Genomic DNA, 17,498 nt, shown 5'->3' with positions numbered 1-17,498 from the left:
CCGCCGCCGCCATGGGCGTGCAGGGCTTCCAGGACTACATCGAGAAGCACTGTCCGAGCGCCGTGGTGCCGGTGGAGCTGCAGAAGCTGGCCCGGGGCAGCCTGGTGGGCGGCGGGCGGCAGCGGCCCCCGCAGACCCCGCTGCGCCTGCTGGTGGATGCCGACAACTGCCTGCATCGCCTGTACGGTGGCTTCTACACCGACTGGGTGAGCGGCGGCCAGTGGAACCACATGCTCGGCTACCTGGCGGCTCTGGCCAAGGCCTGCTTCGGAGGCAACATCGAGCTCTTCGTCTTCTTCAATGGCGCGCTCGAGAAGGCCCGGCTGCACGAGTGGGTCAAGCGGCAGGGCAACGAGCGCCAGACAGCGCAGCAGATCGTCAGCCATGTCCAGAACAAGGGCACGCCACCGCCCAAGGTCTGGTTCCTGCCTCCGGTCTGTATGGCCCACTGCATCCGCCTGGCGCTCATCCGCTTCCACGTCAAGGTGCGGCTGCAGCCGGTTCGCCGGGGTCTCCCAGGGGTAGGGCTGGGGTCTCTTTGGGCCTGAGTCAGGGTCAGGCCTGTTGCCCTTTGGACCGGTTCCCTTCGGGTTTGGGTCAGGGTTGGGGTCTGGGGTCACTTGGACAGGAGTCACAGTTGGGCTACAGGCCTCTTCGTGCTTCGGGCTGGGCCTGGGATTGCTTGGGTAGCGATCAGAGTTGAGTCTGAGGTTCCTTGGGCCAGGGGTTCGGGGCTTGGCCTAGGGTCTTTTTGGGCTTGGGTTTGGGTTGCACTTGGGAGGTCTCTTAGGCCACTGTCAGCGCTGAACTAGTTCCGGGAAGCCCAGCCTAGCCCAGAGTGAGTCCTGGGTGCCCCTGCCCGTGGAAGGCCTCAGCAGGCCTCAGTGTCTCTCAGGGCCCCTCTCGGGACACAGCGTGTCACCATGCCCAGGCTTGCTGCAAGCTAGGCAGAGGGGCCCTAGAGCAAGATGGATGCCCGGGCCTTTAGGCCTGGTGTGGTTGAAGTCTGCCCACAACATTCCTCCGTACTCTCTGGCCTCTGTGGGCCCATAGACTTGTACATTTGACACTTGAGGCTGGTGGACAGACCCTCACCCAAAGTGGGATCGGTGGTGTCATCTCCCACATCCTCAGTCTTTCCCCTCCCCTGAGAGGCCGGCAGGCTACCCAGTGGCCTTAGCCTTAAGCATATACCCATCTGTCGAAATTAACCCACTCTTTCCCAGCAACAGGTTTATCTTGGAAGTCTGGAGAATAAATAATGAGGGTATATTGCCAGGGCCTTAGGCACAGGAAGCTGAAAACAGAGCCTCCAAAGCTGTGGGAGAGGAAGGAACCTTGTTATAAACCAGGGCTGACCTCTTAATTCTCAAGGTAGATGCCCTGCTCTCCCACCTTTGAAAATGAGATGTTTGGAGAAATTGTCTATGGTAACGTTTTGGTTTTAGATTTCATGGTACTGTGAACTTGATGAGATGGGCTCTTGTTAGTTCTCTGAGTTTTAAAGTGGTTCGGTTCTGTATGTCTACTATGAAGGTAGTAATTCAGGACCAGGAAGAAGAATTTGGGGGTCTTTTAGCATAGGCAGGAGCTTGTGAGAGCTGTTTTTCTGCTGCACAGGAAGTGTTGAGTGACCTTCACCAGCCCTGATTGGTGGGTAAGGAGGGAGAGCTCCACATGTCAGCCCTCTGCTGTCCCGTTGGCAGAAGGTTCTGCAGCCAAAATTGGGCCAGAGAACTTAAGGGCTCCGAGGTTGACTGAGAGTGAGGTTGGCTGAGAGCCGAGCACCTAACTGATCCTCAACTTTGAATAGCTTGCATTTTCATAATTTTTTTTTTTTAAAAACACTTCTTTGGGAAGGGGTGAGGCTGTTTGAGTTTTTAAGACTTGCTACCGCCTTCCAACTTGCTCTTTTCTTTGGAAACTGAGCTTGAATTACAACTTTTAGCATGTCTCCCTCTTCCTGACCATCCCTGCTGGCAGTGGTGATGGTGGTAGTTAAGCCTAAAATGATTGCGGAAGTCCCACCCAGGGTCCTGTTGCAATTGGTGAAGTTGTGTTTAAGTGTGTGGGTGGGGGCGGCTGGATGCCTGGTGATTGGCCCAGGAGCATGGCAGATACACAGCGTGACATTTCTCAGGGAGTTCGTGTGAGAGGCAGTGTGTGTGCCTCTCACTTTTTCTCTGTAGCCTGGGGCTCTTGGAGGGGGAAAGCCAAGCTGGTGCTCTGTGATCCACCTCTAGTGGACAGCCTGGAAATGGACCTGCCTTAATGCTGCTTAGTGATGGGAAGTAACGTCTAAGACACAAAAAGAGTTTTATTTTACCTGCTTTTGCTAACTGCACAGGGCTGTATTTTTAGTCAGCGGAGACATTCAATAAAAGATTGAATATTACTTCAGATTAGAGTCTCCTCTGTCTCTCCTTGTTTCTATATCTGTGTGTGTGTGTGTGTGTGTGTGTGTGTGTGCACTCCTGAGACAGTGTTGTCTTTCCTGCCTGCTCTGTGTCTCAGCCTTCTCTAGACTTTGTAGATGCAATTCTAGCAATCCTGGCTGTCCACTTTCTCAACTCTGAGGAGAGGTGAAAAAGATAGTTTGCTGGAGGCAGGAGCTCCATTAATAGCAAAAGGTGGCACCAGAGAGAAGATGTGAAGCTGTAAAAACCAGAGACAGAATTCTGGGAACTATTTTAAAACAAGAGAGCAGTCCTGTGTACTTCAGCATCCCTGAGGGTAGTGCAGTATTTACAAGGGTGATTTGCAGGCCTGGGAGATGGCTTTGTGGTTAGGGCACATGCTTTTGCAGAGGGCCCACATGATTCCCAGCACCCACGTGGTGGCTCCTGATCATCTAATACTCCCAACTCCAGGGCATCTGAAGCCCTCCTCTGACTTCCACAGGCACCAGATGGGAATGTGGCATAGGTGCATACGAGCAAGCAGAACATTCTCACACATTAAACTAAAGATAATTTTTGAAGTAATGATTGTGTATGTTTTAAAAAGGATGATTTTGGAGTCATAAAAATTATCTTCGGTGGTCTCTGTTTAAGAAAGTGTATGTTTCTATGTGTGTGTCTGTGTGTTGGTTTTTTAAATGTTTTCTGGAGGCTCACAGATACTTAACCAGTGGTGCACTATCACTATCTTCCAGAATGGGGGAGCAGCTGGAATTGGGTGGTACTTATTTTATTTATAATGTGTCTGGGTGTTCTGCCTGCATTATGTCTGGGCACCTCTTTTGTGCCTGGTGCCTTGAAAGGTCAGAATAAGACGTTGGGTTTCCCGGAATCAGAGTTACAGATTATTGTGAGCTACCGTGTGGTTGCTGGGAATTGAGCTCAGGTCCTCTGGAGGAGCTAGTGCTCTTCCAGGGCCAATGGGTATCTTCTTAATGAAACTCTATTCACATAGACACTGGTGTTGGGCCTGAGAATGTTTGCCCCACATGTGTGAAGTCTAGGGGTCCATGCCCAGCACTGCAAAAACTGGACATAGTGGCACACACCTCTAGTCTCAGTACTCAGAATGTAGGGTGGGAGGAGCAGAAGTTCAGAGTTATCCTTGCCTGTGTAGCATGGTAGTGGCTATCCTAGGCTCCATGAGAACGTGCCTTAGGAAAAAACCCAAAAAACCCACCACCATCACCCAAAAAACAATTGTGGAGGTGGCTCAGTACTGGTAGTGCCTGCTGTACAGAAAGAGGGTCTAAAGTAGAACCCCAACACCCACAGAAAAAGCTGAGTAGCTCCAACCACAGTGCTGATAGGGTGGACTTGGCAAGATCCCCATGGCTTGCTGACCAGTAAGTTCCATGTGAAGACACCCACCGCCAACCCCTGGCTTCCACACAACATGCGCATATTCACATGCACACATATGCATCACATGTGTATACACACATGCAAGCCAAGTTCTCAAAGTGTCAGGTGGATACCAAACTGTTCTCTGTTACAGTGATGATAACATTTAAAAATCAAAACTGTACACGTAAGATAAGCTAAAAATTATTTTTACTGTATGCAAACTACTTAAAAAAAGATAAATATTGGTAAACACCTATGCATATTATGTTGTGTAAAATCATTTCTGTTACAAAATATTGAAGCTGCTTTTTTTCACACTTTCTGGCGTTTTAAAATAGGATTATCTGGCTGGGTGGTGGTGGCGCATGCCTTTAATCCCAGCACTCGGGAGGCCGAGGCAGGTGGATTTCTGAGTTCGAGGCTAGCCTGGTTTACAGAGTAAGTTCCAGGACAGCCAGGGCTACACAGAGAAACCCTGTCTCGAAAAAACAAAAAAACAAAACAAAACAAAACAAAATAGGATATCTTTTATTTATTTATTCCTTGACAATTTCTTTTTTTTTTAATTTTTAATATTTTTTTATTACGTATTTTCCTCAATTACATTTCCAATGCTATCCCAAAAGTCCCCCATAGCCCCCCCCCCTCCCCTCCCCACCCATTCCCATTCTTTTGGCCCTGGCATTCCCCTGTATTGGGCATATAAAGTTTGCAAGTCCAATGGGCCTCTCTTTCCAGTGATGGCCGACTAGGCCATCTTTCCATACGACAATTTCGTATATGTAAACTGTCAGTGTTGGTCTTCTCCATTTCCACCCCCAGTACCACTACCCACCTTTTCTGGTGTTTTATAAATTGGCAGAAAGTTATACTTTTCTGTCATCTTCATTTAGAGAATATCTCTTTGATAGAGTAATAACCACAACTTAAATTTACATTTAAATTTATTTTGTCATGGGCCACATGTAGAAGTCTGAGGACAATTGTTTCTTTCCATGTGGGTCTCAGGGATAGAACCCAGGTTGTTGGACTTGCCTGCTGAGCCTTCTTGCCAACCCTGGCTGCATGTTTTGTACAGGTAGTGCATCTCTGTGACCCATTAGGAGCTGGCTTTTATTTGAGATAATTTTCTTGTGGACATTGTACAGCATGACTTGAACATAGCATTTGCTGGTCACTGAGAGAGTGGCCTTTGTGTTCCTCCAGTCATGGTAACCTTTGAAGCCTCAGGGAGCGACTTGTGTTTATTTAAAAATCTTGGTGACATTAATTCACTGGCCCTGTCTAAACACCTCTCCTACTAGACTGGATGTGTTGGTGTGAAAGTTTATCCTGAGGTTCCTCAGACCTCATCCTGAGTTCCTTCTAGTGAGGCTTTGCTAAATCAACGCTCTGGTGTTCTGGTGAGATGGTGTTCCTGTTTTCAGCCAACCCAAGAAAACACACTTGCCTTTATGGATGATGACCTATTCTTGGGAGTCAGTGGTGAGGAGCAAGTGGCGTCAGTCAGCCTGGATGCTTACTGGTCCTTGCTCACAGTCATTCTGTCCTTCAGTACTCAGTGTCTTAGTGACCGTTTTTTCCTTGCAAGAAGCAGGATCTTCTGAGTCAGTTAAAACTGGAGCCTAGTAACCCTGCAAAGGGAAGTTCAGGCTGAAGTCAAAAGTCCAGTTTCAGTGTATGAGTACTCTAAGGGTGTGCCTGCATAGTGCTCACGCCCTGGCCTTTCTGATAGCAGTTGTTTGTGCAGTTACAATAGGAGGAGGGTTTCTGTGTGGAAGAAAACCACACATCATTAGATCCAGAGAACTAAGCAGTTCTCAGGGACCTTTTAAGTAACTAGGAAGTACAGTTCAGAATTTACTCAAACTGGTCACCCATTAAAAATAAATATTTTTCTCTAATATGTCAGTTTTGTAGCCACAGTCCTGTGTTGTGTAACAACAAGAGGAGTGCATATCCAGGCAGTTTTTTGACTTACACTTAAATCTAACTGGTGTGGCCTGTAGGCGTGCTCTCTCTCTAAATATATATATATATATATATACACACACACATACACACACATATATATATGTATACATATACATACATACACACACACACACACACACACACCTGTTGTTCTCAGCTACAAACCTGTACAGTGTGTGGCTCTAATGAACACTCGAGGCAGTTTAATCTAATGGTACTTATAGTTCAACTTAGAAAAGGTCCAGTAGAAATCTAGACATAGTATATGCTAACATTGAGATGTTCTAGGGTACATGACTGCAGCTTACCATCTTCAAGGGTCAGTAATTTGATAAGCTATATAATATTTCATTTGTAAGTGACAAATATTCATAGCTAGACATTAGAATTTCTCCTGTTTTTTGATTATTATAAAAAATGAATAGTGCTTCTATGAACATGGCATATAAATAGACTTGAACCTCTGCTTTTGATTTCTTAAGTATGTACTCAGGAATAGAATAGCTAAGTCACTGGCAGTTTCCTTTAGCATATATGTACACACACACACACAAAGTCGCTGGCAGTTTCCTTTATATGTATACATACACACACAGCTATACATGCTGGTAGTGTTGGAATAAGTTGGGGCTTTATGCTTGCTAATAAGTAAGTACTTTATCACTGTACTACATTGTTATATAATTAATTCTTTCAAAATTGCTTTGTTGCTGCCACAGTGGCTGCAGAAGCTATGTGCTTTATGCCATATATTATTATTAGCAGTTTTTAATGTGTAAGAAATAGTTTTGTGTCTATACTTTTTTTTTTTTTTTTTTGAGATAAGGTTTCTATTTAGTCCTAGCATGTCCTGGAACATGCTGTGTAGAATAGTCTGGTCTTGAACTCAGAGATCCATCTGCCTCTGTCTCTCCCTCTGCTTCTGCCTCCACTTCTGCCTCCACCTCTGCCTCTGCCTCCACCTCTGCCTCTGTTGCGATTAAAAGCTTGCATTACCATACCCCTATGTCTTTTTAAAGTAGTGGTCTGTAGTTTGCTCAGCCTTTTCAGTTCATACCTCACCCCCTCTTCTCTTCTCTCTCCCTCCTCCTCTATCCCTCTTCTCCATGTCTTGTCTCATTTTTATTTTTTCTTTTCAAGATAGGGTATCACTCTGTTATAGCCCCGATTGGCCTGGAGCTGTGTAGCCCAGGCTGGCCTCAATCTCATAGCAGCAGCCTTCCTGCTTCAGCTTCCTGGGATTATAGACACCATGCCCAGTGGCATGAAAGCCTTTTAAGACTGTGCATCTATATTGCTAGATGTTCAGATTTTTCAAGTAAACCAGAAATCCACATTTTATTTGAAGTTATCCCACTTAAAAATGTCAACCCGGGCTGGCGAGATGGCTCAGCGGTTACGAGCACTGACTTCTCTTCCAGAGGTACTGAAGTCAATTCCCAGCAACCACATGGTGGCTTACAACCATCTGTAATGAGATCTGATGCCCTCTTCTCGTGTGTCTGAAGACAGCTACAGTGTATTCATATAAATAAAATAAATAAATCTTTAAAAAAATGTCAACCCAAGCAAAACAGGGCTCTAGGCTGGATTCAGCTCTTTTTTTTTCCGAGACAGGGTTTCTCTGTATAGCCCTGGCTGTCCTGGAACTCACTCTGTAGATCAGGCTGGCCTCGAACTCAGAAATCCACCTGCCTCTGCCTCCCGAGTGCTGGGATTAAAGGCATGCGCCACCACGCCCAGCTGGATTCAGCTCTTGAACACCAGTTTGTTACTATCTTTGCTTAAATCTCTTCTCTTTTCTGGAGTCCTACTCTCTTTCCACCTGCACCCTTGAACTCTTGTCAGTGCTCAAAGCAGTTTCAAGGGGTTGCTAAGTTGAGACTTTCTGTAAAGGCCAAAGTCCCTAGGGCTTCCTTGTTACATGGTTGTTTTTCCTGGTGTCCAGGATGGGGTGTCGGGGCATTCCATCCTCTCACTGTGTGCCTTGTCTCCCTCCCCTGCTGACTGACTAGTGGTCCATTCCCACCAACCAGCCCTGTTCTTCACATCCCCACCAGCTGGGTCCCTGGTCTCCTTCAAATCCCGAATTAATTCTAATTTCATTGTTCCTGTCCCAGAGTGCAGGGCTGATAAGTGCCATTTCCTTCAAGGCCCGTGTCCTTTCTGGACATCTTTTGGACTCCCCTTGCCTCTGCCATTCCTTTTTATAGTCTCTAGTTTTACTTTTCATCCAGACAGCTTTGAACCTCAGGACTACTCCCTTCAGTCTCCACTACTTCAGAGTCACCTGACCATTCTACCCCCAACTCTGGTAGTCCTACAGTAACAACACATGCTGGTGCCACAGTCTCTCTCACCTCCACCTTCTTCCTCATTCTCAGCACCCCTAACACAGAGGGTTTCTACACAACTGCTTTGCAAGCAGGTTCTGAAACTATTGGCTATTTACCGGCATTTAAGAAAGGATAATGATTAAAACACAACCAGAATCTAGAGATGTGAGCTGTACTATGAACCAGTACTATTTCCTGACTATCTTACTGTGGGGGCAGTCAGAACGGCCTCAGGCTCCCAGAGTTATCCCAGGTTATTCATCTTGCCCACCACATCTTCAGGGAGGCCTCTGTCATGCTCAGACTTGAAACAAGCCATTAGAGTCCAACTCTGTTCAGACTTGTAGACCCTTCTGCAACCCTAGCCATTACATCTTGCTTCATGATTCATACCTTCTCTGCCTTGTTTATCTGTTCACGTATTCATCCCATTGTTTCTGTCTTTTAGTTTGCCATCCTATCTTTTACTCATGTCAAAGCCTGTCTCAAATACCACCTTCTTGGGTTGTGTGTGTATCCGTGTGCATGCATTTGGAGGCCTGAGCAGGACTTTGGATATCTGCCTGTATCAGTAATCGCCTAACTGCTTACCAAACTGGGTCTCTCACTGAACTGGTAGCTTGTTTAGGTTAGGCTAGGTTGGTTGTAATCAGGCTCTAGGGGATCTACCCATCTCTGCCTCTTAAGACTGGGTTACAGATTCATGTAACTGTGGGTGCTGGGGATTTGAACTCATTCAGGTCCTTATGCTTGCAGAACAAGCACTCTTACTAAGCCAACTCCAGAGTTCCACTGTTTGCTTTAAAATCAATCAAAGAAGCAAATGAGGGTCTCAATGTGTAGCCCTGGTTGGCCTGGAGATTCCAGAAATTCATTTGCCCAAGTTTGCCTCTGGGGTGCAGGAACTAAAGGCAATGCCACTATGCCAGGCTTTAATTTTGCTTTTTTGAGACAGGATTTTACTATGTGGAGTTGTCTGGTCCAGAACTTGCTGTGTAGACCGACCAGTCTGGCCTCAGCCTTGCAAGTGCTAGGATTAAAGGTTTGCACTACAATACAAACACTTACTTTTTAAAATTAAAATATTTACTGTATTCTTTTATATAGCCAGACAAATTTTATTTTCTTTAAATATTTGGATCAATATCTGTTTATGTATTTTCTTATGCTCTCTTTTCTGTTTTCCAAGGGGCTTAGCTTAGTTCCTTTTTTTAAATTTTTACTTATTTTACGTGTAGGTATCACTTGCCTGCATATATGCATAGCTCCCCCTGTGTGTGCCTGGTACCCACCGAGGCTAGTGGAAGGTCTCTCAGGACTGTAGTTAGTGACGGTGTGTGCGTGCTAGATATTGAGCCCTGGTCCTCTGAAAGAACAGTGTTGAGTCTTTCATGTTTAGAATTACTTTTTTTTTTTAATTAGGTATTTACTTCACTTACATTTCCAATGCTATCCCAAAAGTCCCCTATACCCTCCCCTCCCCACTCCCCCTCCCACCCACTCCCACTTCTGGGCCCTGGCAATTCCCTGTACTGAGGCATATAAAGTTTGCAAGACCAAGGGGCCTCTCTTTCCAATGATGGCCGACTAGGCCATCTTCTGCTACATTAGAATTACTTTTTTGATGCCATAAAATGATATATTTGTGAAGACTTGGGAATTCTTAGCTAGGGTTGGTGAATGAGGTGGTTGGCAATGTCAGCAGAGCCCCTGGGCAGAGGGTGTGTTAATTGGGTAGAGGTCGGGATGCTGTGACATTCTGCAATGCCCAGAACAGCTCCTTGCAGCCGAGTTAGCTAGTCCCAAATACCAGTAGTGCCAAGACAAGGAATCCCTGATGCCACCAAATCCAAGGATTCTAAGTTGTAAGGCCTTTGGGGCTTTCTATATCAGGAAGAGAACTCAGAGATACAACTCTAAAACATGCATATATATATATATATATATATATACCCTATCTTTAAGATATTTTTAGACATTACTCTTCATTTTTGTTTTCTGAAATCTGTACCAATGGAAAGAAACTAATTAGCACAAACTTCAGCATGCACTCAAACTATAGGAATAAATGTCAAAAGACTGTGTATGAAGAGAACATGCTTTAGAATGTTTGAGTAATTAGGTTACTTTCAGTGAATCTGTAGACAGAATTTCAAAACTACAACAACAAAAACCTAACCAACCAAATATAAACCCCCAAACCTATTAGACATATCAGTCAACCAGAGTTTGGGCCTGGAGCATGGCTCAGTGCTTCAGAGCATGGGCTGTTCATGTGGAGGACCCGAGTTTAGTCCTAGCACCCACATGTAGCAGCCCACAGCTGCCTATGACTTCAGCTCCAGGGGACTCCCACACCCTCTGTCCTCACTCATATCCAGACATACATGTACACATACGTAAATAGTAGTAAGAATACTTTAAGAAATAAACCAACCCTCTGGGCAGTGGTGGCACGTCTTTAACCTCAGCACTCAGGAGGCAGAGGCAGGTGGATCTTTGTGAGTTCGAGGCCAGCCTGGACTACAGAGTGAGTTCTAGGACAGCAAAGGCTACACAGAGAAACCCTGTCTTGAAAAATCAAACCGAATGGAACGGAACGGAACGGAATGGAACCAGAGTTAAACATACAATGTTTTAAAATTCCCCAGGTATCAGTATAGCTTAGTTTACTTTGCTTTTACTTATTTTCCCCCTATGGAAAGTGACTTCTCTGAGGACCTTGTCTGTCATCCAGCTTCTAGAACAATCCCTGGCCTATTCATACACTACCTGCTGAGTTGGACACACCCAGCACTGAAGCTCCCTCCCTCAGGCGCTGTGACAGGAGGAAGTAGAATTCTTCCTGCTCAGAGTCAGGGTTAATTCCAAAGGTGACTGACTGCCTGAGCACCTGGTGCCTGGGTTTATCTTGCAGTAATCCTTTAAACGTCTTAACGCAAGCTGTACTCTGTTGAGGAGGCATAGAGAGGGCCGTGTAGGTAAATTGGCTTTGCTTTCTCTCTTGTTGCCCCTGATTTGAGGCACTTTGTTTTTTAGGCATCATGGGGGGATGTATGGACCGAGCTGCTGTTGAGAGACAGCATCCATTTGTGCCCTGGCTATTTGGTAATCTTTTTGCTGTTAGCTCAAGAGAAAATAAAACCAAACCCCAAAACACAGACAAACTCCAAACTACTGGCCTGGGAAAGGATGGGCTGCCCGTGCTGTCCCACTTTCCAGTTGGTGCTGTGCAGTGACGGGTTCCAGCCAAAGCCCTAGAGTCCAGTGTGCTCTCTGTCCTTGTACCGGCCTGCCCAGACAGTTGCCAGACCATCGGCATTTGCAAACATTGCTATAGGAAATTGTATCAATCTAAATTACTTTTTTTCTGAACTCTGAAAATTAAGATTTTGGCATTTCAAAGTTTTGGATGAATTTTAAATTTTATCATTTATTTATTTAGATATAAGATATTGCTGTGTTATAATTTAGACTTTAGGTGCATGTCACTGTGCCCAGGTTAGAATGATTTTAACAAAAACAATCGTTTTAAGTTTTAGCTGAGTCATTTGGAAGTTACTGTCGCAGCCTATTTTAAATAGAATTTATATGATAATACTATGGATTCTTTTATGGTATCTACTCCCTTGTTTTGTGTGTGTGTGTGTGTTTTAAGAAGTGAAGGAAACAAGGCAAACTTATTACCAAATAAGCCTTGAGTCAAACATAACAAAGAACCTGCTAAAGAAATTGAAAAGGGAAGTAAAAATAAAAACAATGCCCTTTGGTAGCTGGAAAAGGCATTACATATATGTTTAATGTCGTATCCACAGGGAAAATAAAAGTTGTATGTTTTTTCATAAAGTAAGAAGTTATATCCTAGAGTTAAGTGCTTATGCCTTCTATGGATATCAGGAGTCAGGGTGATACCCCTATTATTATTATTTTTACAATCGTAGTATGAAATACACACACACACACACACATACATAATTTTCAATTTGCCACCATATGCATTTTGGGTGTGTATTTGTGTGTAGCACACATGCTGTGTGAGCACGTGTGTGCCTGTGGAGGCTGGAGGTTGATGTTGGGTGCCATCCGTTACTGATCTCTTCCTTGTCTAGGCTCAGGGCTGTCTCACTTGAACTCCCTTGGGATTGAGGATTCCACTAGTCTAGCTATCTAGCTTGCTCCAGGAATGTCATCTCCACCTTCTGATGGCTGGGATCATAGGTGGGCCACTGTGCCCCCCTCCCCCCCAACATGTCATGGGTGTGGGTGGATGGGCAATTGTAGAGCAAAAGCTTTACCTACAGAGCAGGCTCCCAACCCCAGTGATGGAGATTTGGGGGACCTGTTGTACTGTTCTCCACGCCTGCCGTGCCACTTTCCGTTCTGACCCCCACACAAGGGTTCTTGCTGCCCACATGCTTCCTTGTGCTTCTCACTGTCTGTTCTAATGGTATTTCATTTTTGGGTAGTAGTCATCCTACTGAATGTGGTTGCTTGGTGTTTCTGTGTCCCTACTGCTTGCCAAAGTTGTGAATCTCTTTTGGTGCCACTCCTTTTATTTCAAAAGAAACACTGATGGCTGTGTGGTGTTCTAGGCTAACTCAAACAAATGTTTTCATTGCTTTTAAGACTGCTGCCTTCCATTCTTATGGAATAAACGAGGCATGTAAGATATGCTTAGTCAGCTGTGATTGTAATTTCCTTTAGGGAGAAATTGGAATGAATGCTATTGTAGTTAACTCCCCCCTTTAAAGTCAGAAACAACCCCCCACCTCAACAGAGTGGAATGGACTGTTGTGCTCCGATTTGTGAGTTGGACCAGAGTAGGAACAGAAGCTGGAAGTGAGTTTCAACACTTTATACTTATTGATTGGACTTCCGTGGGCATAAGGCAAAGCCTGTGCTTGTTTTTAAACAGAGGAATTCAGGTTCATCTACATCCTCATATGACCAGGCTAACTTGTATCTTCTCAGATGGCCGGAGGAGGATGGACTACATTATCCTTTGAGCTATTGCAAAAGCATTCTGAGAAAAGTTCTACCCTGTTATTTTCTATGACATATCCTGGTTTACTTAAGAAGTGCCTGACATATTTCAGGTGTTTGCTACCTGAAATGATTCTAAGTGGTTTACATATGATGTGTCAGATCTAAGTGGAAAGTACTTCCTTGAGCTGGAAGATGGCTGCTGTGCTGCCACTTAAGCTCTTCAAGCACTGGCTCTGCCTGCCCTGCTTCCTGGGAGGGGTTGTGACTCCCACCTGCTGGCTCAGGCTGCCACCTGTGTGGGTCACTGGCTTGGCGCTCATGGGAGCTGTAAAAGCTGGTTCTTAGGAGAGTGTGCAGGAGTTTTGAAGTTTCACTTCCTTGATCAGAAGCTCGTATGTGGTCTCTGTGGCTTCTGGCTTGAGATTTCCAGCTCAAATCCAAGCCTGATCCACCTTAGTGAGAGATGGGTTTTACTGTCTTTGTGGGCTCTCTTAAGTAGTTGTGAAGGCTTAGCTCTCTTGTTTTATGTTTTCTGGACAATCTATACAATCTTCTCAACATCACATCTCATAGGATTCTCATTAAAATTGTTTTTGTGTATTTTTTTTAAGAAAGGGTCCTGTTACGTAACCTAGACTGCCCTTGAACTTGCCTTGCCTTGGCACACAGAGTGCTGAGACTATAGACCATGTGCCACCAGTTTGACCATATACCTTTTTTTTTTCATGTTAGGGTTTGAATCTAGAGATGTATTTCTCAACCATTCACAGGGGTCACCCAAGACTATCAGAAAACACAGATTTACACCACAATTTATAGCAGTAGCAAAATTACATTTATGAAGTAGCAACAAAAGTAATTTTATGGTTGTGGGTTGTAAGCCTGGGTACCTAGGTTTTCCACGGAGATCTCTGTCCAGGCCAGGTGCGAGGGTTCCAGCGAAGGGAAGCGAATGCAGGCAGGAAGACAAAGTCTCTGCCACGCCTTCCAGGTCGCTTGGTAACTCTGAGCTGCTCTGAACTGAGTCAGGTCTGGCTGGCGCCAACAATCCAGTGAGGAGTGTGGTGGGACCTCGGGTGGTTCTTCCCAAGTGTTACACACAGCTCTTAGAACAAAAGACGCAGACGAAGGGATAGTTCTTACGCACCTTTAATTTCCTGGATGGAGGTGATTCAGGGTTTGACAGCAGGCACCTCTCATTGGCTTGGACTGAGAGTTTGGGGGAAACCTTATTTGCATGTGGGAAGGCTTGGTGCAGTTCCTACGTGGCTGATGGCCACGCCTCTCCTGTGGGGGCTGTAGGGGTGATAATTTCTACAGGAGCCAGGGTCCAGGAGACATGGTCAAACGCCTACTGTCCCATGTAGGTGGGAATTACCACCCAACTGGGGTTCAAGATCTAGCCTCAACTGGAAACCAGGCTGTTTGTACATAGCCTGTTGACCCACAGTGGGTCACTACAACATGAGGGTTCCAGCAGTAGGAAGGTTGAGAATCACTGCTTTTAGTCTCATGCTTGTTAGGCAGGCACTCTACCATAGACCTCCACCTCCATCACAAAGGTTTATTTACTTACATGTATGTCTGTGTTAGTGTATGTGCTGGCGTATCAAGAGGAAGGCATGTTTCGTCTTCCCCTAGGCTCTTCTCCCTGTTCTTCTCTGGCAGGGTCTCTGTATCCTTACATCCCGGGCTCCCTCTTGGCCAGGCTAGATGCCAGCAAACCCCAGCAGTCTCTTCTCTCTGCACCACTCTGTTCTGGGTGGGAGTTAGGGCTGAAGGCATTGGTGGGGATGCTGGCTCCTTACATGGGACCAAACCCTGCTCTTCCTGATTTCAGAGCAAGCACTCCTAACCACTGAGTCACTTCTCTAGCCTCAAGCTTCATAGTTTATATTTAGTTCTAAAACTGAAATTAACACATTTATGAAGCTATAGAAATACAAATTTCATTGTATTATTCCCAGGCTACTAATGGGAAAAGTAGGAGTGAAAGAAAAGGAAAAAGTAATGGAGTCCTGATTACCAGAGGAGGGTGAGCTATAGCTTCTGTTTGTCCTACTGTGGCTCCCCAGCACGGTGCTTAATATGTGTGTTTATATGTATGTGTGTACATGTGTTAGTGAACGTGTGAGCATGTATGGGTGTGCATGTGGAGGCCAGTGGTCAACAGTCAGTATATTTCTACCTTATTTTTTGAGACAGTCTCACTGAAGCGAGAGTTTCTTGATACAGCTAGTGTTGCTGGCTAGTGAGTTCCTGGGGATGGATACTCCTGGCTCTTCCTAGTGTTGGGATTACAGAACTTCTTTTACATGAAAAAATTCCAGTGTAGGTTGTCCTTATGAATATATGACAGCTACATCACCCGAGCCTTCTCCCCAGACCCTAATTTAAAATTTAATATAATTTATTTATTTGATACAGTATCTTATGTATCTGGGGCTGGCCTTGATCTCTTGGACTTCCAGCTGCCACCTTCCAAGTGCTGGGATCTCATTGTGCACCCATGCCCTGTTTCTTCATTTGTATTGTTGGGATAGCTGACTGCCTAAAGTGTAGCTCTCTCTCTCTCTCTCTCCCCCCCCCCTCTCTCTCACTCACTCACTCTCTCTCTCATTCCCTCCCAGGCCTCCTCCTCATGCTGTTTGCACTAGGATCACATCCTCAGCAAGGCCTTTTATCAACCACCCTTGCTTAAAGTTTCATGACTTGCTTATTATGCCACTGTACACATTCATCTTTACCTAGCTTGTTGTTCATTCATTCATTCATTCCCGGTTAAAGGCTGGAGAAACACATTAGTGCTGGGTGAGAGCCTAACATGTGCTTGGCCCTGGAATCTATTCCAGCACTAGTACAAAAAAGGAAAAAAGAAGTCCTATTAGAAACACACTCTCTGGTCTTCTCTCTGCTGTAGACTTTGGGTAGATTCTTACATTCTGTGGGTTTGTCTCTACAAAAGACAAGGACCTCTGCTTACACACACATCCTTGTAGTAGAAAAGGCTTGCTGCCTGACACCCTGGAGGCACGGAGGAGAAATGCCCTATCCCTTGAATTCTCAGGGATTCTTTACGGATTAGTGATGTACTCTAGTTGCACCAGCAGGCACAATGGCTGTGAGCAGCTGCCATGGAAGAAGGAGTGGCTGCTGTGGATGTATGAGCCAAGGTCCTTCTCTGTCTATCAAGTATAGGAATCTGCCCAAAGTCTGCAGCAGAGAGAGTGGGCTGCTTTCTAGTAGGACTGTTGTTTTTTTGTTTTGGTGGTGCCGGGATGGAGTTGGGGCCTTCTACGTGTTAGACCCTCACCGGGCCAGTAACCTGCTTTCTAATCCTTCACCAGGCCTTCTTAAGTTTGTCTACCAACCCCAACCCCCATCCCCCGTTCCCTGTCCCCTGTCCCCTGCCCCTCAGCCCCCTGCCCCTGGCTATCTTAGACAGTTGTGCATACACACTCGTTTGGGTATTTTCTTTTTCAGTCTGTTTCCACAGACATAGTTTTGCATGGCTGTAAGTACATTATATTGTGTTCTAGAATTATTTAAACTTTTAATGAAACTTCCCTCAAGTGACTTTACCTGCTTCATGTTTCCTCCTGTAGAAGTTACTATGTTTCTTTTTATGATTCTAATGATTTCTATTTGGTGGATTAGCTATTTCCTGGAGTAGAGTTACTGGTTAAAGCACATGAAAGTTTTATAGCTTTTAAAATATATTGCTTACCATTTTACAATGCTCACAGCATTATTTGAAAGCTGACAAGTTAGGCCTGACCCCTGATGACCTTCCACTTTCCAGCTCCTGATCCCAGGGGGAGCTCCATCTGGTCAGGGCTGCTTCCTGGTCTTAGAATTTGCCTCCGATCTGCATAGGCGTGGCTTTGGAAACCCACCTAGAGCTGCCTTTTCTTTCAGCTTTTGGTTGAAAAACTGTTCATTTCTTAGGAGAAATGCTTTGTGACATACTGCCTTAGAAAACTCAGCCTGGGAAGTTCAGAGAGTGATGTAATCAGGAGTTGAGCCTTGCCTAACCTTGGAGGGGCATCCACTCAGTTATCTGGAGCTAGGGTGCTGATAGACTGCCCAGTCTACAGGAACAGAGACTGCTCGGGCGCATTGCACCGTTTCCTTCAATGCCCCTGGAACAAGTGGCCACCTGTCTGCTCTAGAATCCTTTAGGAGGGGCAGCTGGTGGCTCTCTGTTCCCTTTTACTTTAGAACCTCTCCAGTGATTTCTAGCTTAACAGTACTTGAAAATTTTCATCAAAGAAAATTATTTGATTAAAGGATTTGGGGTGCCGGGCGTGGTGGCGCACGCCTTTAATCCCAGCACTCGGGAGGCAGAGGCAGGTGGATTTCTGAGTTCGAGGCCAGCCTGGTCTACAAAGTGAGT

At 45.4% G+C, this 17,498-nt stretch overlaps 1 protein-coding gene across 1 annotated transcript in view; it reads left to right on the top strand.

The window, feature by feature from the left end:
* Window positions 1–17,498, top strand: part of LOC110307650 (constitutive coactivator of PPAR-gamma-like protein 1) — an 85,540-nt gene continuing 68,042 nt past the window's right edge. The window contains exon 1 of the mRNA XM_021179888.1: window positions 1–485. Coding sequence (XP_021035547.1) covers window positions 12–485 — 474 coding nt within the window. The 5' untranslated portion in view covers window positions 1–11. The remainder of the gene's footprint in view (window positions 486–17,498) is intronic.

Source organism: Mus caroli, chromosome 13, assembly GCF_900094665.2.
Source record: "Mus caroli chromosome 13, CAROLI_EIJ_v1.1, whole genome shotgun sequence".
NCBI classification, from domain to species: Eukaryota; Metazoa; Chordata; class Mammalia; order Rodentia; family Muridae; genus Mus; species Mus caroli.
This window is presented reverse-complemented; position numbering and strand designations above follow the sequence as displayed.